The 26,437-nt window shown below is 30.1% G+C and overlaps 1 protein-coding gene across 1 annotated transcript; it reads left to right on the top strand.

The window, feature by feature from the left end:
- Window positions 1-188: 188 nt before the first annotated feature.
- On the top strand, window positions 189-24,756 carry LOC136977060 (T-box transcription factor TBX20-like). Its single transcript, XM_067272497.1, has 7 exons — window positions 189-696; window positions 8,240-8,501; window positions 14,286-14,559; window positions 17,590-17,757; window positions 18,982-19,058; window positions 22,450-22,559; window positions 24,268-24,756. The coding sequence occupies exons 1-7, from the start codon at window positions 489-491 to the stop codon at window positions 24,753-24,755; spliced, it is 1,587 nt and encodes a 528-aa protein (XP_067128598.1). The 5' UTR covers window positions 189-488; the 3' UTR covers window position 24,756.
- The last annotated feature ends 1,681 nt before the right edge of the window (window positions 24,757-26,437 follow it).

Below are 26,437 nucleotides of genomic sequence, written 5' to 3'. Positions count from 1 at the left end.
GATTTTTCTTTTTTTTTTTAAAGTTAAAAAAAGAATCATCATCATTTCCTACCAATAGCCTTCTACCTGAAAGGATGACAACAGGCGACAAGTAACCAATCACACACCTCGTATCTTGTGGCATGGAGCATGTGCAGCTCGGCCATAACAGGAGCGACAGTCACTTACCTGAGTGCTGTGTTCTGCACGCTTAGCGGAAGGGTAGTAGATGGCGCCAGCTGCTGATAGGTGCCAGCCATCTAAGTGAGAGATTTTTTGTCCCTCCCGCTTCAGTTATCCCAATCTGAGTTCCTATTGGAGGACTAGCGAGAGGCACACGTTCTGTAACAGATAATCTCCCCTCCTCTGACCTATTCCCAAGGGGGGAGTAGTTTAGTACGACGACACTTGGTGCGGTCACAATGTCCCGGACAAACATGGACCCGTTAAACACTCTTACCCGTAACTGCTAGTGTCGATTCGGACTTACACCTATTAGACTTACACCTATGGTGGTGACAGAGACTCATTTACGGGCAATGGACACAGGATTCAGTCCTACACTCAGTGCCGGACCTACGGCACCGCTTTCGTCTCGTGCTAAAGATTTCTCCATCGATGCCCTGATGGCAACTTCTCATCCCAATAGCGAAGACAGTAGCGATACTGTCTCCGATCGGGACAGTCCCTTGATGATCGAGCCCTGTAGTCCCACCGGTAAGTAACTTAATTACTCTTTAATTAAACATCCTCACCGAGATAAAAACTTTCGCAATTAACGACTTTCATTTTTATTACAATTAATTTTCATTTAATTACGTTTATATTATATATATATTACAATAATTATAAGACTTCCCATCCCTGTAAATTTAATATTAAATATTTTAAAAATTATCAAAAAAATATTAATAAAAAGTCAAGTTTCTGTACTGAAAAATTATCGAGAAAAATGATTTAAAATTTCAAAATAAACATTTAAAAACAAAAAGAATAACTACGAAAAAATGAATAAAATATTTATATAAAGAGCAACTTAAAAAGTTTATATTTAATCGCTTAAAAGTAAAAAAAGAGACTCATTTTAAAGTAAAAAATTCGCTTTAAAAAATAATATAAATCTGTAAATCTACCTTAAACACGCAGAAGTTATCGATAAGTAGCTTAACTTACGTCGTTTATTATTTATGAATATTATTAGCCACCGTTCTATACTTAATTAATGACACGTGGGTATTAAAAAGAAGAAGAAAAAAAAAATAGTTTATTGATCCACTGTCGTTAACATTATCTGATATTATTTGTTTAATATACGGTTTAAACGGCGTTTAATAAAGCGTTACAGACAATGATTATAGATTAATAGACCTCAAGGTTTTATGTAGTCGATAGTCGTCCTTATTACGTAAAGTCCTGCCTAGTTATATAAGTTTATATGATAATATTCGATAGTACGAATTCGGGAGTTGTTTATAAATAATTTATTACGAATATAATTCTTATAATTTAATAATTTCAACCATAATTCGAGCGGTTGATGAGTAAGGTGTTAACTGTAATTCCTCAAAGGTTGCGGTCATAACGTTGCAATTTTCATATTTTTTCGCTCCTCTCCACGCAAAATCTTGTAGATTAATGTTTATTAAGCTTAAGAGCAACTTTTTCTTAATTTTGATCCAATTTTTGGCTGTTTAAAACCATTTTTTTACTGGTCAATTCGCATCGATTTTAATTACCATTAACTTAACTAAGTAGCGTTATTATTATTATTATTATTAAAGAGTCTCAATTATTTAAGCATTAAAAAAATTAGTTCAATTTATAAAAGATTTAGCTATTAATTAACCTTTAAAAATGCATAAATTAAATTAGTTCGATACAAAAAATGAATTAAATTATGTTGAATGATATCACATGTATATATATAACTTATATAAAAAAATAACTTAATTCTATAGAGAGGGAGAAGTTTTTCAATATGCTTCTATAGAAGTTGTAGTGTATTTTTCTTTTTTTAACATCTTCCCGTACGTCTCTATAGATATATTAATGTTATAAATTAAGATAGGTGCAATTTCAGAAGACTTATCAAAGAGGCCAAGATGAAAAAAAATGACAAGCACTCCAACAGCGAACACTCCGCACAACTGAATAGTTGGATCCTCCAGGCAAGTGATAAATTAAATCTGATGCAGATTTGTCTAGACACGTGTACGTGAGACTCTGCACCATCTCCGATTCGTTATCACTGAATTTTGTCCAAGCAGAGAGCAAACTTTAATATATCATAACGTTTCTAGATACGTTTTAACCAAGTTAAAATACAAGAAAATCATTTCTTATAATGTTAAAATGTATATAATTAAGCTCTCTTATCTTACGAACTGACCAATAAATCTTAACATTATTTTATTTTATTTTTTCATGAGTGTTTTAATGTATGATATCAATGATAAATATAATGGTGAATATGAAAGCAATGCGATAATTTCCAATTAAAAAAATAAATAAAAAATTTCTATTTTAAATATTAAAGGTTAAGTTTTTACGAGGTTCTCTTTCAGTAAATGTACCATTTATTCATATTTTTCTTAATTGATTTTAATTATTTCGGTTAGACTTTGTTAGTCAAGCGCCGATAATGAAATGCTGATTAACTTAAAGGTTGCTCATCGCTCTTTTTAATTCAATTTCTGTAGGAGAAAAAACAATGATTATATAATTAAAAGCTTAATTTTTTAAAGTAGAACTTATGCATTTTTAACAAAACGTTTTTTAAATATCTACAGCAGAGGTTAACGCTGTGCATTTCTAGTAAAAAATATATTATATATATAGTGTTAAATTACTTCATTCGTAATGTTAAAAACAACGATGAATATCTTCACGTAAAATTGTTTAATTTAAAAAAAACAATATAATTAATAAGCTGTATAATTGTTTAAAATGCTAAAAAAAACCTTTAAAATTCTTTTATTTTATTCATTAAAAACAATAAAAAGTTGCTAAACTGCGTGGGTAAATCTTATCATTTTGCATGGAAAAATTAAATTTTTACGTAAAAAATTGTTTTAAAAAATTAAAAAATATATCAAAAAATTAAATTTCTATTAAAAATAATTCGTAAGATATATTTTTAGTTTTAAAAAATTCAAAATTATTTCCCTTATATAAAGTTTTCCATTGTTAAATTTCCATCCTTTCGTTTGTTACGTTTTAATTAAACAAATTTTTTAAAGTTCGACTGTAAATACATTGAAATATAGTTAAAGCGACAATTGTCTCGTCTCGTATAATATATTGTCGAATTTGATAAAAATAAAAATAAAATAAAAAATTAAATTGTTCAACGCTAGTAAAACTAATCATTGAGAAATTCCGTTCGTGTTCGTGACTTTTATACATTTTTTTTTTTTTTTCTCACTTAAAAATGACAAATAACTTTTACGTATACAAAAATAGAAGAGAATTCTGGTATAACGAATAAACTATACAGGAATTTCTATTGAAAAGTGATCATCGTCTTTAATGGTTCTTGTTAGTAGACGACTCTTTACAACTGTTTAAGTCTAGTATCGTTAGTAGATTTATATAGTAGATCTATTGTTTTCCTATCGGTCTTTAAGTAGTTATAAGATATCTGTCAACTGTAACTTTCCTCTAAGGTAAGACGAAACGACAACTTGTCAACTTTGACGTGGGAAAGTATTCTTTAAATACGATTTAGAGCATACTCATCATTTGTTCGTTGCTCTTAGTATTTATTTATTTTTTCCTTTTTACACTTTGATGCCTTTCCTTTTATTGTTTACCCAAACTAAAAGTCACAAAGTTTATCGTTATTATTTTATTTATTTGTTTGTTTGCTTCTTCTGAAAATCGCTGACCGTTCGAGCGTATAGATAGCTTCGGAGACAACAGCATCTTTTCTACTCCTTTGAGCGTAAACAGAAAGGTCATGTAAGACAAGGGGTAATATTTCAAGAACAGGGTGACAGAGTATATATCGACGTCACGTCGCCCCGTCACGTGACAATAATCAACAGTGCGTGACACACGCATTGCATAAATCTTTAAACAAACCAAGTAGCGCTCGAGATGGATGTGCTGTAGATATAGGCCTATATGGCAACATATTAATTATGTAGTCGTAGGCCTATATATCATACAGTTCTCGGCCATAAAGTGATTAGAAAATATACATTACGTTCAGGTCTTCAAATAGTTGATAAATGTTATAATTTCGGTTAAATTTTAGTTAATATCTATTTTAAAAATTACTTTAAAGTAAGGCCTTTAGTCTAATCGTTCTACTTAAATTAACTAAAAGTATTCGTATTTAAAAGATTCGAAATGACTTCAAGATGGCTTTTTTTTTACTACTAAAATTTAGTTTTTTAAGCTCAGAACCGATTTTATAACAAGCAAACTACACTGAAATGTAAACTTTTAGACGTGGAGTGAGCATACGACTTTATGATTTCCGAATAGGCACACAGCTTTAATCCATACTTTAAACAACAAGGAAATAGATTCGGTACATATCAAGGGATTCGAACCGCTTCTGTATGATTTATACAACAAAATTTAGACTTTAAACTTCGTAGGATGTAATCTAAATTTGACTATAATAGTTAATTAATTTTAACACTGGCTCAGAATGTCAAAATACGACTAAACATATTTTGATGCATTCTTATATCCTCGTAGCATAAATATGCACGGTAACAGTAACAAATATGTAACATGCGAATAAGGATGATTACCTTACAATATCGTTTCGCATGAAAAAATAATCATATTTATTTCTTTATTTAGCTACAAGAACAAACTTTAACCTGTGTATAATATAATAAGATAAACAAGAGAAGAGTCTACTTTATTATAGAATTATGAAGAATAATTGAATTCCAGGAAGTTATTAATCTATCTTGATATGCCTTACACTTTTAAAAATTTATTATTCCTCAATAATATGCAGATTTTGTGTCACGCTCGACGAATAATAAGTCTAAATGAGCGCATTTAAACTCCTTCCTTATTTGATATCACGGCCAATAAACTACAAAATCTATAAAATTTGGTCATCAATTTTCGGTTATTCTTATGATCTTTGCTCAGTAAATTGCATAATTACAGTGAATTTGTTATGCTTTAAGTTGGTTTTATTAGGCCCTTTACTATCTTAACCTTGAATAATTTTTTAAATTGAGCAATTATGTTATATCTGATATAGGATATTAATTTTTAAGATATCAATTTATGCTATAAAGTATATTAAGTTTATTAAAATCGCTTCTATATATTTTATTTTGATTTTTTTTTTCTTAAGTATTCCGGTTACGAGTGAGGCTGTCTTTAGTTAACAGTAACAAATAGATGTAGCTCTAGTGAATACTCTCTCAGGAATTGTAATGAGCTACATTATAATAATAATGAACAAGCTTAATATTAAAGATTTACAGTAGGCAAACAATTCTTTAAGTGATGATAAATGATGTGGAATACATTTTTTTCTTCTATACATTTACAAATGATTTCCCACTATATAATGTTAATACGGAGTTAATTTATAAATTTTTCATGCTCGTTTGTTAATGATCAATGCTTAATTTAGTATAGTAAATGATATCGATCGATACTTTAATAATGCTAGAATGTTTTTTTTTTCTTCCGTTTAATAGATGCTAAAATTCTAAAGCATCCATTAATAAAAACGGATTAACGAGGAATTTATTTCGATAATAGTGATGAATTTTTTAACGTCTGTAATCGAATTTTTATGCTACTGATTAGATTTTTATATTAGTTATCGGATTCTGATACCGATGATTGGGTATTTTTTTAAGTGATGGTAGTCACGCATCGTTATAACATATATTCAAGATTACATAAGGAGATACCGTTTATTTCTTTTCTTATTTAATCGTGTTTTTATTTATAATAATCAAATAATAAAAATTAACTTAATTAACTACTTAAAAATCATTATATAACAGAAAATAATCAAAAGTTTTGTATTAAAACAACGTTTTTGTACGAGTGATCATCGTCTTCGTTAATGCTAATTATCAGATTTCAAAATGACTTTTTACGTTTATTATTAATTTTTTAAAATCGATTATAAGCTTCTTTATAGATCTTTCTATCGGTTTCTAGCGATGATAACATCATTTATAGAGCTAACGTTCCTATTTATATCCATAAAGTTTAGTTTCTATGGCTTAGGCTATATAATCGTTTAATAGTGAGAAACTCGCGAATAATTTCCTTTTCTCTCTTCTGAATATATATTTTAAAATTATTCTTATATAAACAATCATTAATTATAGAGCGCTTATCGAACATTGTCAGTGGAAAATCGAAGGAAACATTGTTGATCAAATATGTTAGGTATACTGTTATATCAATTCATATTACACAACATTTGTTATGACATAAGATCTTGTTACAACGTTACAAACAAACAAATCGTTGTCTCTTCGGTACCACGCAACCATGCCAATAGTAAAATACTACACGTTTCGACGCATCATACACTTACTATACAAACAATTTTTATCGATTTAACATTAATTGTAACTATAATCCGTATAAAAATCATAAACGTATGCAAAAATTATTCAATTATAGGCAAGGAGGATCGCTAAAATTGCTTAATCCCACCATTCTTAAAAACTTTTTAATATTTATTATTGCATACATTTATGAAGTTTTGCTGTTTGTTTGCTACGTTATAAGGCATATTATGCCATGTATTAAAGTTTTTTAAGCTTAAAAATATAGTAAACCGGTTGAAACGAGTGGCTTTAAGCAGTAAACAACGAAAAAGTTCCAACTGCAGAAAGAGCAGTAAAGAAAAAGAAAAAAATAAAAAGGCCTGGCTACTTGGAAGTAAGACAAGTAGAAAATATTTTAATAATTAATAACGAATTAATCGATATGGTTAAACGAAACTTAGATAATTTGATTGAGGTTGTCTTCTATTATAGCAAAAGTTTAATCGCAGGAAGACTGACGAGGATAGATGATTCTGGTGAAGAAGATATTTTCCAGTAAAGCTGCGGAGACAAGCACATTTTCTGCTGCTGAGATAGAAGCACAATCGATCCAGTTAGCAGTGGTTGACAGATTGTTCCTGTAGTCGTTTAGTGAAGGCTTGTTTACTGCTACATAGCGCAGACATCTCTGTTTGTACAACATCATCCGAAGTAATCTCGTTTCGAACTGGTTAAACGTTCCACTTCCTATCTCCATCCAGATAAAACTTTACGGAATGGATGAGCCTAATATTTAAAGGCAGATAGGTTAACAGTAACGGATAGAAGGTCGGTTTTTCTAGTAAAAAAATACCAAAAAAATGGCGTTTTGGTAAATAAATTACTTTTTTTTTTCCGTGAAAAATACCAAGTTTTCTAAGTAAATCGGGCGTGTGTTATGTTTTATTTTAAACAATTCCAGATATGTTCCGCTTATTACTTTCTTTGGCTGGGGATTTTCTCGGAATGACTAAAATTCACGTTTTGGTGTCGACTTTATGTCAAACTTTCACTAAAAATATCGTTCGGTTGATAAAAAGAGGCTCGACTTCTGTATAAATTCGTATATAACTGGCTTACGAGCTTTTTCAAACAACATATATTATTTTTAATAACTAACATCTTTCATACTTTACATCACCTCTTAATAATTCGAGTTCAAATAAATAAATAATAATAAAAAAACACAATTAAAGATACATCTAATTCAAGTTTAGCAACAGTGTTTTTTTCCCTGAATTTTTTGGCATTTTAATATGCAGAACACGTCACAAATGTAACCTTTGGATATGAATGAAACGGTTCAGCAATATTGATGCATGGATCAGCGATAATATCTCGAATCTATCGTAATTAACGAGGTGAATAAATATCCAAGACCAACAAATGTATTGTAGTAACGAGTACACGACGATAACATAGCGATAATTAGACGAGAACAAAGCTTTTTCTATTGTTATTCTAGCTTAAATTAAGTTAAAAATCAACTCATTAACTAGGTATTAATTAATTGTGATTTATTATACATATATTTTTTATATTTCTAACGATATATATTTGGTTATAAATTACGTTATAACCGTCAAACTTAGGTTACAAGCGTCACAGCGTGACTAAACAGTCTTCACAAGTGGCTTCTTTTCTCGATTTTTCGGCGTTTAAATTAACTGTATTTTATTAAAATCGTATTCAGAAGGGAGTATTTTTTGTATATTTTTCAGATACACAATTAACTGCGGTTAATGACGCGCCGGAAGATAATCATAAAGATTGTGAAGACGAGGAGACGAGTGGAAGAAATCTTTCGAGCAACGATCAAGATGAAGAAACGAAAACTAAAGAAAAAGCTAAAATTAATCCGATGTTGTTGAGTAGATGTAACTGTGATGAATTGAATCGGATAGACGGACAACTCGAAACTAAAGATCTTTGGGAAAAGTTTCATAATCTGGGAACTGAGATGATCATCACCAAAACCGGAAGGCAAGTAAACTTCTTTAAGTTAATTCTATTTATTACTAAATATATTAATATTTCTAACTAATTTCGTTTAAAAATACATCAAATCCACCGTTTTTTAAACTAATATTTAAAGAATTTGAGATCAAATTACAGTAGATAATGCGCTTAACGTTTTGACAACCTTTATCTAAAGATTGGCTAAAGATTATCCAAAATTTTTGATCCAAATCTTTCAATAATTTCTTAATCTTATCTTATTTAATAAATTACAGTTTATTATAATAATTAAATTTATATTTACGTTAATTCCGTGCTTAAAAATAATACAGTAAATTTCAGAAAATAATAGAAAAATCTGCAAATTAATTTAGAAACTGTATAATAATTATTATTATTTTTAAAATATTTAAAACTGTGGAGGTGTATGCACCGTATAGGTTTCAACATCATATCTAAAGTTACAAGTTTTTCTGAGAAAATATACATTTTTGCAAAGGACACGCAAGGTTTTCAGATAAGCGAAAGAAAATCGGTTAGAGACGTCAAGTCTTCGTCAACTCTGAAAAATGTAGTGAATGTATATGATGCAAGCATCGATTTATATAGGGCTAGTACCTAGACCTATTGCTTGGATAAATCTGTCAGAGTAAGGACAACAGTGTCCAGGAGATTTTGTTTCATATGGAAGATACACGCTTCAGAATCAATATCAGAATTTCCATTTAAACCAGTTATGTAAAGGGAGAAAAAAAAACCGCGGTGAATATTATAAAGGTTGATATATTTTCCTACTTTAAATTCTTAATAAATAATTCCTGCTATGCTTTATCACTACAATTTTACGGGAGTACGCATAAATATTAAAGTATAAGAAACTAATCTAAGCTTCCTGCCGCATCCTTAAAATTAACTGAGAAAATTCTGTGTGGTAATTTTGTTTACTATCATAAAAGATGGTTACTTATATACTTTTAAAGTACTTTCATCTATCATTGCTTTTTCCATTATGGAGAAGGAACGTATTATTAACAAATTTAGGCAGAAGAGATCATCTGTGGATCTAGCTATGACATCTCACACCAATTCACAGATCATCGCCGGATAACGAATGAAGGCTTTGCTTCACTTGGGAGTAAAATCCCAAAATGGTAGTGGGATGTCATCCGTGGGTTAATGACTGCAGAGAGTTTTGTGATTAATGACTAATATATGCACACATGGGCCTAACTGATTTACGAGCAACACTCTAACTGCCACCCGACAACTTGTAGAATATTTATTAGTAGAAAAAGCACTTTTTTATTATCCAACGTCAGCATATAATTCTTGTAAACACGGTGATGTTTATATAGATTCTTCCTAACTCTTTTAATATACTTAATAAGAAAACTAAGAGAAATAACAATAAAACCTATTGTTTTATTAGATTTTAAGCTTTATTTTATCATATTCTACACAGTTAAAGATTGTAAATAGATAATTACAAGTTTTAAAAGCATCCACAGACTATTTTGGATTTTATTCAATCGATAATTCATCATGGAGGCGAAGAAATCCATTAGAATCATTATTTACTGAGTGAAAGCAACTTTTTACGTCAACTCAGACATAATAAACGATTATTTAATTCTATTTCCACCAGACCATCCGTGTAATCTCCCTTATACCTAATATAATTGTGGTATATGGGATGTTAATGGAGATGCGGTGGATGAGGAGTTCTGCTACATTAGAAGGTTTTAGTCAATATTTATAAATTAACAATTATAATATTAATTAACTAATTAATATAATTTAATAATGTTTCTACATATATATTTAGCAGTAATATTAGCGAATTATTATTATTAGTATTATTATATATTTGTATAAACCCTGAAAAGGATGCTTCTCCGTAATGTTTACAAATATAACAGAAATGCCGACTTTATAATTTTACTAATATAGATTTAATTATTTTTACTTTATTATAATAAATTTCAATAAAAGTTATATAATTTTACGTATATAAATATAATATTTTGCTATTTTATATAAAATAAATGTTAAAAATAATCATCTTCGATTCGAAAAATATTTGTTAACGTTTACAGGGAATTAAAAATGATATAAATTCTAAAAAAGCAACTTTAATATTATAAAAATATCTATTAATATAGGTGATTTAACGTTCACTCAATTTAAATTAGCACAATTTAAATTCTAATACGATCTCAACGACAGGAGAAACGTCATCGCACTTTTTAAACTAGAAACGTTCAAAAAATCCGAATTTAATTAAGCTAAAAGTAACTAATTATGCATCAGTAGCTTTAATTAATAAATTAATTACTCACTTTAACTAAAACAGCTTAACAAGATATACCGAAAAAATATAATAATAATAATAACAATAATAGCTTGGCACTTTTGCCACATTAATGGATATTACGCTATTTTCCATATAATATTCATTCTTAATTTTAATTATAAAATCATAAAATACGATGTTTTCTTAATAAAATCATACAGGCCACTTAAAATTTTACTTATATAATTGCAGCAGACAGTTAACGACAACAGTAAAGAAAATACAATATGGCAAACTCATTCACACGCACTTCCATCCAAAACACAAATATCATTTGGCTTATCTAGCAAAGAGAGAGAGAGAAGAGAGAGAGAGAGAGAGAGAGAGAGGAGAGGAGAGAGAGAGATGCAAAGGCATTAAATCTCAACCCTCCTAAATTGCTATATTCCTTCCCTATCTGAGTTGCTCTAATGAAAACTGTCTGTGCTGTTTCACATCTTAACGAGGGCAGATATGTGACTGGCAATAATGTTAATTCAACGGGGTAAAAGGCAAAGTTGCTGATCGCTAGTAACATTTCTGACTTCCATGTCACTTGGCTGCGGCCTAATAAACATAGACGGGCTAAAGCTGCCTTTGCCTATTAGGTGTTTCATCTGTTGTCAGAAGAGACATACATTATCAAGATTTTAATAGCTTTAACTTGGTTACTGCCTTGTCTGGTATATGTGTTTGCTTTACTAATTTGTATTAGCTGTATTCCCTATTAGATAAGTTGCCTTGATGGAGCAAACTTTATTCAAACACATAAGATAAGAAAAAAAAAAAATTTCGTATATCTAAGAAAAATTTTAATAAATTAATTCATCTAACTTTATAATGATTTTAATTAATTTACGAAAAAAAAATTAATTTCCCTTACTTTAACGTCATTTAACACGCTTTACGTTTGAAATCTTCACTTATTTTTTGTACATCTTTAAATTTACAAGCTTTTTTTTCTTGGAATTATATTAATTAAAGTAGTACAAAAGCAAAAATTTTATATTTAAATTAGTTTTTTGTTTTTTTTTAAAACTACTTCATTAATTCTAAACTTCCAGCGATGTAAAATAATTAAAAAATTGTATTTTACTTTCGTAAATGTTACACGCTACGATGCTGTACGCGCATTGTACACATAGGCACAAAATCTTCATCAAAACTCCAATAAATAAAATTTTAAAATATATATTTAATTAAGTCTAATTAACAATATTCTAAATTTCGTACTAAATGTCGTTATTAATCTAAAATTTTAATTATTAAACATCGCACTAACGATTCAAAATCCGAACAAAGAAAGTAAAACACGGTAATAAATTAGAACGCCAATCATTAAAAAGAGAAAAAAAAATTTTTTTTAAATCCACCAATCAGCATAGAATAATCAGTCACGTGCGCGCGGACTCGCGTGCCACTGCATTTGTGTGACGTTTATCGTACGGACGTTTGTTTGGTTGATTCGAAATAGGTGTGGCTTTAAGAAACGCCCATTTTTCTCTTCTATTGAGTAACAATCGTCGGCGTTTCGATTTTTTAAAAAATTATTTATTTATTTTTAAAAATATTTAACGAATTTATTTTTATTTTAACTTTTATTTTAATGTTTTTAGGAGCTTAAGTTTTTATATATTAAGGAATATTTTACGCAAGTTGAAACATAATTAAAAACCTTTGTTCTGTGGAGTTGTGTACAAGTTTCGATCGCATAAAAATTGGCCGGTAAATACAATTTATTCGCATTTATTGCAATAAATTCGTTAAAATAAATCAACGTAAATAAAATTTCGTGCAAACTATCACGCATCCAGCTTTAAATCTGTAATTATATTCATTCAAATTTATGATTTTTTTACATTGCCAAACATATTTATGAGTATTATATATTGCCTGCTGCCTAAATAACTAATAAATTCGCTTAAATATAAAATATTTTTAAGCTTAAAATTATATATAAATTAATTAGTTTAAAAATATTTAAAAATTAATTAAAATTTCCTTTCATCTTCACGAAATTTTTAATCATATTAAATAAGTTTATTAGTTTAATTAAAATAGATATTTTCAATAAATTTGGATAAATATTAAATTTATAAGGTTATAATTATATATTTTAAGCGAATTTATACATAGATATAAAAAAGAATTAAAATTTTAACTGTATTAACTTATCGTTTATAATTAATTAAATTGTAAGTTATTAATTATCATTTTATTTCAATAAAAATTGCAATTTTAAACAATTTTTAAATGGGAAATTTTAACGATAATTAAGAAAATTTAATTATTTAAAATAATTTGAATTTGTTTAATTAATTATTGTGTTTAAAATCTATCAAATTTCATTAAAATTCATGAATTTTAATGTAATTTTTTTCTTTTTTTTACAAAAATGTGCTTCTATGAGATAATAAATCAAGAAAACCTTATAAGATTTATTAAACTGCATTTTTATGCTTAAAATATTAAAATACTTTTATGTAATTTTTAAAATCGAGTTTAAAGTTTATTAAAAATTTTAATTTTTACGAAATTTCTCTATTAATTTCACTAAAAAACACAAAAAAATTTGCCATAATTTAGAGCCTGGCGGATCTGTTTTTAATTCACTTTAATTACATTTTATATAATTTTTAAAATTAAATTTCACTAAATCCCGTTAAATATTTTAATATTTATGAAGCTTAATAAATTCTTTAGATTTTAATTATTTTTTAGTATCGGTAAGTTAAACTGGTTGTACGAATTTCTTCATTTTCTCATAGGATAACATTAATTCCAAGATAAGGTATTAATCCATTAAGAAGCTTAACAGTGATTAAAAATAGCTACATTTTGGCTATTTATTCTCTTACATGTTTAAGTAATCCATTATTCTCGGATGACATAGCACAAACAGCCGAAATATGTCGGTTGGTTATGGTTAAATTGAAGAATTAGCTACGTTGAAGCCACTAAACTTTACACGAATCAACTATAAAAGACCCTCAAAACTGCTCTGTAATTTTAAGACGGGGGTTTAGTAAGCGAAATAGCCTGTTTACAATACTCGTAAGTGTGTTGCTACTTTATTATTTACATATTTTAGCTTATAAAGGGCAAAAGATTTAGGAGAAAAGGTGTGAAAAGGTAGACTTAAAATCTAATATACGCTCTTTAACTAGTTGATACGTCTTTTGGTTAGGATTTAAGACGTGAGAATATCAAGTTGAATTTTCATTGATGATACCATCTGCCGGTTTTTCTCCATCTGCTTTGTAGTGATTTATGTGATGTCTTTAACGTTCCATTGTTTCTACAGTTTATTTATTTTTTTCTTTATTTTTTTTATACATCATCCTCATGTATAACAAAAGCACATTAAAAAGGTATGGCGTGGGAAGGAGTAATCTTCACACTAGTAAAAGAATCAATTTGTTTTTTGTTTAAATCTTCTTCTCCTTTTATCCTAATTCTTCATCTTCTTGCTCCAGGAGGATGTTTCCAACGTTACGAATTTCATTCACCGGTACGGATCCTAAATTAAAGTATGCAGTGTTACTGGATATAGTTCCTGTAGACAATAAGAGGTATCGTTACGCTTACCACCGATCAGCGTGGCTCGTGGCTGGTAAAGCTGATCCACCTTCTCCACCTCGTCTCTACGTCCATCCCGATTCACCTTTTACAGGGGACCAGCTAAAGAAGCAAGTGGTGTCTTTCGAAAAAGTTAAACTTACCAATAACGAAATGGATAAACAAGGACACGTAAGTGATATTTATAATTTTCAAATTCATATGCTTTTCTAGTTAAAATGGCGTGTTTATTATCAAGGGATGTTACTTACATGGTAAATTTCTCCTCATCTTTTATTATAAAAGTCCTTTATGCATAATTTATTATTTTTTATAAGTGAAAAACTTATTGAGAATTCTAAGAAAGTTCCCGTGTGTATACTTTTAAACTTATTGTTGTTCTCTGTAAGCTTTTTACAAGATTTCAGATATATTACGAGAAAAGAAAATGCTTTCTTTAGCATTGCGCTTATAACTAAAAATGCTTTTTTGTACTTTACGTTCTCGAGTTTAATAATTTGAAAATATTTTTTGCAATTCTGAAACAATATCTTTCTTTTTAAATAATTTTTCTTTTTATTTTCTATCTAAAAACTGCGTATTTTTAACTATAATATAACTAATTTAAAGCTTTTTTTTAATACAGAAAAATAAGAGTTTTAATCTGTAAATATGTTCCAATTTTATCTTAAATTTTTGAAAACACAAAAAATATTTTTAAAATTTGCTTTTTTTAACATTATTATATTTGTAATTTTTAATATAAAAAATATACAATTTCGTACGAATAGGATCTAAGAGAAATTGGAGTGAGGCCCGTCCAGTCACAAAACCTAGCGCTTTTCATCCTATTCAAAATAATGAAAGCCCTGTACAGTACATTGATACAATTAATAAAATAACGATTTTTACTAATTAACATAAGAAACTTTAATTTAAATCACTTTTCCATCATAAATTTTGCTCTTCTTCATTTACGAAGCTTGATTAAATGTGCTTCTAGTCACATTTAACCGTAAAAATAACCAATTTAATCGAATTTAACCTACAAAAACTGCTTAAAAACATAATTTAAACCTTTTCGCCAAAAAAAAATCCACTTTTTACATCAAATTTTCACCATTTCCACTCCGAAAGCGTGATTAATACATTAAAATTATCTTGAAAAACTTCTCGAGATTAAAATCAATTTTCTTTTTTTTTAAAAAAAAGGGAGAGAAAAATCTCGAATTTTTCTGTTTTTAAAAGCATTCGTATAGCAATTCAGAAAAATATTCAATTAGCATATTGCATCCAAGCCAAGTTTAGCTTTTAGTGAAAAGAAGCAAGAATACTTAGCAACTTAATAAGACTGTTGGCACGCCTGCAACTCTTTCATTAACGTCATCACATTTCTGTTGCTTCGGCAGCTTTAATCTGGTTAGGAAGGCGAATGTGTTGAGAAATCTAACAACTTGTTATTGCTGTCTTCGCAGGCTAGATCGGTAAAAATAAAACTGACATACACCGAGCCATAATGGTGATGTATGGAAAGAGGAATTAAAGCAAAAAATATAAACAACAAAAAAAAAAATAATAATAATATATACGTATATAAATTAAAAATAGGGAAATTTGAGTGATTAAAATTATAAATAATTACATTTTCTTTAGATTTTTCAGCGCTGAAATGTTATTAATCAATTTTTGCATTAAGTTACGCGAGTTTTGACGTTACCTAAACTCGAATAAGTCTTGTGTTTTTACTTAATATTTATGAAAATTTTTATAATTTGTCTTCTTAAAATTTGTTTTTGAAGTCATTTAACATCGTTTTATAAATATTTTTTAATGTAATTTTTCTTCATTTTTAATTAAAATTGGTATTAATTCGGTTATCGGTTAATCGGAGTATAATGCGCATTTCCGCACCAAATTTATCAGAATTTTTTTTTTTTTTTTTTTAATAAAATTTCTACAGATTTATCTTTTAAAAAATGAATATAATTTGAAATTAAAATAAGGCCTAAATCTTCTGAAATTATTCGTGAATTTTAAATGATAAAAACCTTTATAAAATCAACGTTTTAAATCATGATTATCAAGAAGCGCGAACGTAACATTTAAAACAAATTTATTAAGAATTTTATTAAGATTTTTAATTTGAAAAACTTTTCCCTAAATTTCCTTAAATTAATACAAATAATTTCCCGATTTTCAGGGAAAAATTCGAATTTCTAAAATCGGTTAAAAAAGTGTGAAAGGCCTGCTTTATTCTTTAATATCTGAATGTAAATGTCTCTTCTAAAATTATTTATGTTTCTTTAATTTCTTTATCAAATATTTAAAAAGAGTACCGAATCTAAATTAAATCATTTTTAAATTTCATAAAGATTAATCACTTTCCTCAATTTCTCTCGGATTAATTCGAATAATTTCCTAACTTTTTAGGGGAAAAAAAATCGCGATTTTTATACTCAATATAAACTGTAGGCGATCTGCTTTAGTTCTCTAATGTATAAAGTTTCTTCTAAAATTATACAAGCTTCGAACGATAGAAAATAAATTTTATAAATTACGATAATTTATCCAACTTCTAAAACAAAAAATTCCTCAATTTTTACTTCAAATTTCCCCCCAAAAAAGTATCGCATCTAAGTCTAAAGATCACTGCCTTAAAAGTAAAAAAAACTTAATCAGTTTTCCCTAATTTCTCTTAGATGAATACGAATAATTCCCTAAATTCTAGGGGCGGGGGAGGAAAACGTAGATTTTAAAGCATGAGATGGCCTACTTTAATGTTACGGTGAACGAAATTTTCGGTAGCAAAATAATTGAGAAAAATAGAAGCGTAACTTGTTTGAAACATTACCAATCATTAAGCTTCTTCTTCCCCCTTATTTCACATTATTTATTTATTATTATTATTTTATTTTTTAAATATAAAAAAAAAAAAATCGATGGCAAGCCAGGTTACGTTTTCCGCTTGCAGAATTGATGTCGTTCAATTTTTAGTTTTATTAGTCACGGCCTGCATGACAGATTCTCTATAAATGTTCATCTAAAACTGAGGTCTGATTGCATGTTTAGCAAACATTTAGAATTCTTTCGTAGCACAATAGTTGCATCGTAAATCACATCTTTAAACAGCGAATAAACATATGAATATGAATATATCTAACGAACATTTTACAGAAAAAAAAATATATATATATATCTTAATTCATTATTTATAATTTACAGATTGTTCTTAACTCCATGCATAAATACCAACCGAGGATTCATCTGGTTCAGTTGAAGAATGATTCTAATCAATGTCCCGTTATTAATGATCTGGAAACTGAATTTTTTCGTACGTACATCTTTCCTGAAACCGTATTCACGGCCGTGACTGCTTATCAGAATCAATTGGTGAGTAAATTTGATTCTACAATATATAAAGTAAAGAAAGAAGGGGGAAAAAAATGAGTGCAGAGTGGGACGGTTCGTCACTCCCTCCCACTAAACTGTCACGGGTTTGGAAAGCAGATTTGCACCCTTAATCCGATTAGCACTAGTGAAGATTTTCACCAACTTTTCCCCAATTAAAAACAAACCAGTTTTAGTTAAATTATCCTAATTTAAATAATAAGAAGATTAAGAAAGGAAAGGAGGATGGAGAATCGGAATCGTTTCATTTAGATTTATGAATATTTTTATCGTTTCGGAGGACGGTTTGTTGTGGGAAATGTTTCCTCTAATTCGACAATGTGGTAAAGAGTAGAAGAGTTTGTGCGCGTGGGGGAAAAAACGAATAAAAAAAAAATTACGTCGGGGTGACGAATTCAAGATGGCGACCGTGACAGATGGACCACGTTTATCTCGGAAAGGGGAAGAAGCTGAAACAGCCCACTTTTCTTATCGGTCCTAACGATGAAAAATTAGATGTTGCCGATTTGCCATCGTGCAGAAGAGACTCCACATATTATTATTATTATTTTTTTTATTTTCCCCTTTTTTCCCCTACATTTCTTTTCTCTTTTACTTGTTTTTTTGTTTATTTTTATACGCAAAACAAGACAGTAATTAGTCTGAAAGCGATTTGAATTTTTTCACTAACTCGTTTGATGTTGGTTCCTCTACACATTTTACTTCTTATTTTTACTTTCCCATCAATTTTCATTACGTTCTTTGCTTCCATCACGCAGACGTCGCCTCTTCTTATGTCATTTTTTGGTGTTTTTTTTCCGAGGACGAACCGCCCCAACCTTTTCAATTCACGTTAAAGGTGAAGCGTCTTTTAAACACTGTCACACCCTTTACTACAGAATTTTTTGTGGCATTTATCTATTCTGACACCAGCCTATTTATTTAAAATATATACTATCAAGGTTAGAATACGTTCCAAGTTGCGAAACGTTGTGATAATTTAATATTTTCTATAATTTATGACGGAAAATTTTCGTAATTGTACAGTTTGAAATGACATACATTCACCCGTTTATTACATTTTTTCAAGGAATAAATAACTATTAGTTTTCCTTCGGGGATGATTTTTATTTATTTATTTATTTTTTTAGTCATTCGGACGTAGATAATGATATACATATTCTATATATATGGCCCTATAAAATGCTAAAATTAACAATTTTACAGATTACTAAATTGAAGATCGATAGCAATCCTTTTGCTAAAGGATTCCGTGATTCTTCCAGACTTACAGATCTCGAAAGGTAAGCGGCTATAAATTTACCTTTATGGCTACGAATTATTATAAATATATAAATATAATATTCTGTAATTAATTTTTAGTATTATCCTGGCTTTTAACGTAGTCTAAAGCTGCGATTTTTACAGTTTTTAGTCACTTGTTATAGCTAAAGGAATGTGTTTCCTTTTTTTAAAAATTCTATATTAAATATGTAGAAGTTATTTTTAAGTCTATGTTAATTACGTTAATTTACGTAAATACTGCATAAATTTTATTCTTTCTTCTTGTTTTATATACATAAAAAAACTACTTGATTGTAGACTAATGTTTACAGACATACAGTAGACGGCCTATGAAGTTTCCGTTTCTTTCTATTAATGTATTAACGACTGTTCGGTTCCTGTTGGATATGTAGCATAATAACCCGAAATTCTATGTATTTTTCTCGTCTATATTCGTGTTTATTCCTGGTTTATAATAAAGTAATTTACGTCATTTTGTTTTCCCTTAACGAAATCGAGCCAGGCAACAATAAGAAATAAATTCTTCATTCACAAAGCTTTAATTTATGCACAGAAGTAACATCTCTCGTTAAGACCAGATGCATTGGAGAGTAGAGAGAGAGATTGTTATTGCTTTTACTTGGATTTTCGTAGTCTACCTTTGCGTCATTGTGCCGGTGACGTCATGCTATTGTTTTCCACCCTTAGTTTGTCCGGCGGAATCGTGTATGACGTCGTAAATAAAGCAGGACTGACACCTAGTAATGGTCAATTAGCATCATTTCCGTGCACTGTCGTGCATTCTTGTCGTAAGTGTCGCAAGACAGGAAGCGGGCAACGTGAGACCCAGCTGGTAGCCGCATCCAATCTATAAAGACGAGATTGTTTGTTAAGGTTTTCTTCCTGTAGAGCACTACTTTTTCCTGTGGGATTTCAACAGTTCGTTATATCCTTTACGTGGACAATGGCTGCTTGCATCACTCTAGATCTTTTCACCTGTCACGTTTAGGATTAACCTAAACAAAATCTTACTTATAAAATTTAGTACGAGTCCGACTCTCTATTTCCTAGACGATGCCAGAATTAAACTTTATACTCGTTTCTCTTTCTGTAGTAAACTAAGATTAAACAAGTAGGGATTATTTTTATGGTATCCGCTACGCTTTAAAACCTAAATTTGCAATTCGTCATATAATACACGTAAGAGAGAGAGAGGGGAGGCAATTATCACACAAACAACTCTACTTAAACAGCGAGAGACTCCATTATTCCAATCTGTGCACGAAAATAAAGGGAAAAAAATTCGATAGGTACTGTACTGTACTCGGTTGGATATCTTCCATAATCAGCAAAATTGGAAAGGCAAAGGGATGCCCCGTGGACCAGGTGCGAGCTAAAGAAGAAGGCTGCAAAACAGAATCATGCACAGTTGGAGTCCTTTGCAACATAAATTCAATTTTACGACGCTAAACCAAGAATATCCTAATAACCCCAATCTCTTAACCCCGGGAAATTTTCTCGTTGGGAGAAAGTAAAATCCAAGTTGCAATGTCTGAATCGTTTCTGTTAGAGGGTAGCGGCAAACATTTCTCTAATGTCCTTAATGGCCTTTTATGTGTCTACCATTGATTGACTCTGATTTACAACTCTCCCCCTCCCAACCAGGCGTACAGACGGATGCCAACGCTACTTCTTTTCTATCTTAGAATACGTAATAATGATTTATGACGTCTTTTTTCTACCGAACCTCCGCCTACCCTCACAATGTAATGCAATTAAAGGTTAGTGCAATTGCAAGAAATTAACCAAAAGAAAGGATGTTTGAGGGTTGATACCTACTCTGTCTTCGAGACTGAATACTTCTCTAACTCTATAAAGTTTATGAATATGTAATGCCCTTCTCTACTTGTCTCTATAACCTTTTAAACTAAGTTTAAGTAACCAAGATGGCATCCATTCGACAGTTTCAAACGTCAAGTATTTAGTCAAGGTCTAGTTGCTTAGTTCTACTTCTAACAATTATTAAATTTTAATTATATACGTCACAGAATCTACACAGTGTTTAGTTATTTGTTAAGCCCGGGCCGAATTCACCGGGCTACGGTTTAGGGCCTCGCATTTTACGTCTTAATATTTGATACAGAAAAGGGCCTCGAACGAAATATATTTTAGTTTAGGGCCTCAACAAGTCTAAATCCGAGCCTCAAATCGATTTTAGATCTTAGAATAAGGTAATCTTTTTTTTAAAATTGAACGTGTAGGAATCTCTAAACAAAGCAGGAACTTCATTTTGTGAATTTTGTAACTTAATCTATATTCTTTGTGTTGATGTTTTTTCAAGCGTAAATCAATTTCTTTAAGCTTTATATTCTTTTTGTGACAATGATAGACGGTGCGAAGCATTTGTCGGAAAATAATGCTTATTTTTAGACAATTTTCAAGAGTATTTACCTCTGAATCACATTATAAAGTGTGAGAATTTGTGACGTTTCTGTGTCAACAGCCACGAATTACTTTGACAGTCAGATTTGTAAAGTCGGTGCATTTGTCCTCGCTTCAAATATGGTTAGTTATGTAAATTACACTTACATGGATATCAAATTTATCATGAAACGTCATCAAACTGTTGCCGAGTTAGGACAAAGAAAGGGAACAAAGGAGAGTTTATGACTGCTTTTCTTTCTTTTTACATCTCTCCTCTGAGGGCCTGGACTCCCCGAAAACTACTCTATCTAAATGGAAATTCCCGTGACGTCACAGTCGGCTTACATCTGTCACGTGGGTCACGCACGTGACCAAAGCGTAGCGTGACTCGGTGTTGAGCCTTCATCCGTCATATTTTCCATATTGTATTTCTCCCAGCCTGTCTCTCTCCAGGTGATGTAGGAGTCGTGTGTCGACAAGAGTGCACTCGTGACAATTTCAACAAACACTGCAAGAAATTGCACCATCCTCGCTGAAAAATAAAACTCTACAAAGGCACACCATCACAGAATCTTAATGTTCTTCCATGTTAACGCAGTATAACTTTCTTTTGTTACGCAATATCTTACTTACGTACCATAATTTATCATACAATGCCTTTCCTGTATTGTTAGATTATCATATAATACTTAACGTATCATTACATCATATTGTTTTACTTTTCACATTATCGTACGATCAGAAAGGCCAGCACCATTACTTTATAGTGCAAAACGCATAAATTTATACTTATATTTAATAAAAAATAATAAGATTTCATGCTAATTTTAGTAGATTTTAATGAGCTTCATCATAATCACCATTGTGATATCGCATTATCATACAATTTTGTCTTTACCACGCTTGTTTCTTATTAAAGTTACATTATTGTTTACAAAAATTGTATAAAATTGTGTGACTTAAAACAGGATTTTTGTCTTTCTTTAGAGAATCCGTAGAAGCACTTCTACGAGAGCATACATATCGCTATTTACCGTTCCGAACCCTGATGACCGGAGACGTCACCACAGATCAACAAGCCATTGCAGGGGCCGCAGGTGGGTGCCATAGTATTTTAATTTGGCAAAGTGGTGCCATTTTTTGAAACCGTATGACCACCCGCAACGATTAAGTCCAAAAGAAGCTACCTTTTAATCCACACCTTTTCTCTCCCCCTACTCTTTGCCTTGTACCACGATTGGTGCATCTAATTTGAGGTTACCAGGCGGAGGGACTCCCCCTCCCTCCACCGAACTAAAACTTCTTCTTATTATTATTTTTTTAATGAAGCTTTTCATTCGCTTTTTGTCTGCATCGTCTCATTAATGATCCACTCGGGATGAACTCGAAGATCTTTTAAGTCATTAAGAGCCAAGGCGTATCTAATGCGAACGAAATATTAAAACGACTCTAAATTGAATTTTTTTTTCTTTCTTTCTTTCCTAAAGCTTTTTTGGTGGGGTGGGTGAAAAATAGGTTACATAATCATTCTTCTAATTACATTGCCAAGTTTTTAGACATGGCTTTTAATGGAAGATCTTCTGGAGATGTCGTCGAGGAAAGCCTCTTTCTATGTCTTTAAGTGGTTTTAATTTACATTAAATTTAATACCATATTCATTAAAGTGCTTTTTTATGATAAATAAAAACCTTACTTGAATGCTTAATTTGAATAATTAATTGCATTTTTGAACCAAAAAGCCACATTCGAGATTGGAAACTCTCGAATCGTTTTTAGTGGATTGTCTACCCTCATAAATGCTGAAGTTTTGTAAGTGCAATAAAATATAATTATGCAATTTATCAGCATGAATTCTATAAAATTAAGTACGAGAAACTTTTATACAATTATTTATCGAATTATCATAAATTAGGAGGATTAGCCAGTTATACAGAAAATGTATTCTTTTAACTCATTTCTCCAGCGGTTTGAACAGTAAATTCATTTTAAATTTATGAAGTTCTCTACAATTCTTATAGGTTATTTAAAAACTTGTATATAGGCCTATATATATATATAATATTTTAAATATAAATACTACTCAATACATAGATTATATTGATACTTATATCTTAATAAAGAGTCGGTATAAGTAGTGTAGAAACACCTTCAATAGAAACACCCTTCCGAGTGTTTTCGTATGGATTGAGTTAATTTTAATAATATTAAATTGTATTTTGTTTCCTAGTAGCGTAATTTATCTAGGAACAAAGTTCGACTGAAAGAAAGATAAATTTATCGTAAATTCTAGCCCTATTTTAGGCATTCGTTTACTTCTACAAACTGATATTTTGATTTATTTATGTAAATATATTAAATAGGTTATGAGATAAATTTCTGGAATATATAATATTAACTGTTTTATAAGGCTTATAATATATTTAAATCGATAGTAATCTATCAGTTTGGTTCACAAATACCGATTTAAAATTTGCAAAACACGTCGTTTCTATTAAATAAAAGTGTAATTTTTTAAGGGATTTTTGCACACGATTTAAATTGAATAAATACCTACAAAATTCAAAATTTTATTCGTTAATTTAATGAAATATTTGTTATCGTTCAAACGAAAATTTATAAGATTTATTTTTTAATACTCTCGGGGGTTTAATTAAAAAAAAAGAAGGTAACTGGAACGTTTTATCTGGTAATCCTATCTCTCTTTAGAAACGGCAATGATCGATATGCTTTTAACAGTTTTTAAGCATTGAAGATACTTAGATTTATATATTTAAGAAGATTAAACGAATCTTTCTCTCTTTCTAGCCTTAGGAGGTGTTCCTCTACACAACGATCTCCTCTTAATGGCGGGCCAAGCCAATGCGGGAACACCTTGGAAGTTCCCTTCGGTGCCTCTAAGTGTAGCCGAAATCTCTTCACTCATGGTCAGTCACCAACAAGCGGTGGCCAGTTTCGCAGGCTTGTACTTCGGACTACCCAGGACACTTTTCCCCCAATTCTCCGTGGCGGGAAGCAACACCACCTCCTGCACTCCCACAACCTCCACCTCGACCAGCGAACCTCAATTAACTTCTCGAAACCTCAGCGGTCCGTCGATAGTACCGGCATCGGGTAGTAACGGTGGTATGTGTCTGCCCAATACACCCTACTCTTCACGATTCCAGTTATATCCGGGTGTCAAATACCATCCCTACTTTCATCCTCGCCTACTGCAGGCATCCGCAGCATCCAAATCCAGTTTAGAGTCTGTGGATTGTGCAACAATGGAAAACGCGCCAACACCGAAAGTGTAACTGTGCACACCCCCCGAAACCGTGTATAGGGCAATCTGCACCACCCAACACGTCACAGAGGAGGAAGAAACAAGAAAAATAAAGGAGAAGAGGAGCACCTGCAATGCACCATCGTGGCATAGGAACAGTTTGGGAGCCTCTCAGATCCGCTCTCGAGTGGGGGGGTGACAGTTGTGAATGTACAAAATAATAAAGGACACGTGGTTTACAGTTTATAAGAACGAGTTCATTAAAAAAAAAAAAAAAAAAAATACAAATTGGACGTTCGTTTAACTGTGATTTTTATTCTCGGATCTGAAAATAATGTGTTTCATCCACAAATCTGACATGTATACGCCCCAAATTATTTTGGGAGTTTAAATTCTGACTCGATATGTGTGTGTTTTCGTACCGTATTTCCACACGTGGTATGTTTTATTTATAATATAGCATTTAATGCTGATTCATTATTATAAAAGAAACAAATCAAATCGTTAATATTTACTGTTTAAAAAAAAAAGAAATACCACACGAAGGTTGTAACGGTTTATTTTTTTCTTTCCTATTCTTTCTTTTAATCATTGTTAATTCGTATAGAATTTAACGACGTTTCCACTTATCATGTGTGTAGTTTCCATTGACTTGGACCATTTTTTCGGTCGAAAATATGAAAAAAACACACTTTACCTCATTTGTATATTTAAATTATTGGGGTATTTTTCTGTTTGTTTAAAAAAAGGAAAAAAAAAATTGATAATAATAATAAGTAAATGTTTCTTCTGCATATATGCCTTGTATGTTGTTTATTTATTAAATTATCGACACTTTTAAATCAAAAGTTTCATTAAAAATCAATATTAAAGCTTATAAAAGTCGTGTTTATTGGAAAATTAAGCGTAAATTTAATTATTTTTCTACCTGGAGCGTGTAAGATGCGACTATATTTAGAGATATCATAAGCATCCTATGATATCATAGCACGTATACCATCTGTCGTAGTTTATATTGGATCCCATCTGTGGACTTTTCCTAAGGCGATAAGGCTCTTGGGCTTCTGTGCCGATTACAAAAACGTTATAGAAATTTTAATAAGTCTAATTAAAAGCGATATTAATAATAAAACACGAGAGAAAAATACATAATTTTGGGTGGATAATAACAATTTTTAATGTATTCAATTCGGAAATGAATATCTCGCCCTAGAAAATGGATTGACAAAATGCTTTATAATTAAAAGAAATGAATGATTTTAATTATTTTCGAATGTATATAATGAATTTTAATTATATAATTTTGTTATATATTTTACATTTTAATTGAATTTTGGAGTTAAGTTACTTTAAAAAAAACTAATTTCTTTATTCGAAAGATGGTGGCGAAATCGTTTAATTCGAGTAAAAATTCAAATAAATTTTAATTAAATTATAAATGAAATAATAAATATATAAATTTTATAATGTTTTAAACTTTTAAATATGAAATTTCGAGCAAAAACGTTTAAAAATTGCGAAATTGAAGAGAGAAAATCGGATTTTTTACGTGTTATATATAAATTACTTCATTAACTCGATTAAAAATAATTATTAACGCCAAGTTAACATTATCCAAGATGCTATTTCTATATTATTAAATAGCAACTATGACCGGGAATTTAGCCAAATTTCTTTCTTTCTTTGTCTGGCTTATATTTAACGTATTTCTGA

Source organism: Centruroides vittatus, unplaced genomic scaffold, assembly GCF_030686945.1.
Source record: "Centruroides vittatus isolate TY-2023 unplaced genomic scaffold, ASM3068694v2 contig_439, whole genome shotgun sequence".
NCBI classification, from domain to species: Eukaryota; Metazoa; Arthropoda; class Arachnida; order Scorpiones; family Buthidae; genus Centruroides; species Centruroides vittatus.
This window is presented reverse-complemented; position numbering and strand designations above follow the sequence as displayed.

Excerpts from the sequence above, each read along its gene's own strand:
- LOC136977060 (XM_067272497.1), top strand. The coding sequence starts at position 489 with ATGGTGGTGACAGAGACTCATTTACGGGCAATGGACACAGGATTCAGT. Across the intron at positions 697-8,239 it reads CGAGCCCTGTAGTCCCACCG|ATACACAATTAACTGCGGTT; the intron begins GTAAGTAACTTA and ends TATATTTTTCAG. Across the intron at positions 8,502-14,285 it reads ATCATCACCAAAACCGGAAG|GAGGATGTTTCCAACGTTAC; the intron begins GCAAGTAAACTT and ends TTCTTGCTCCAG.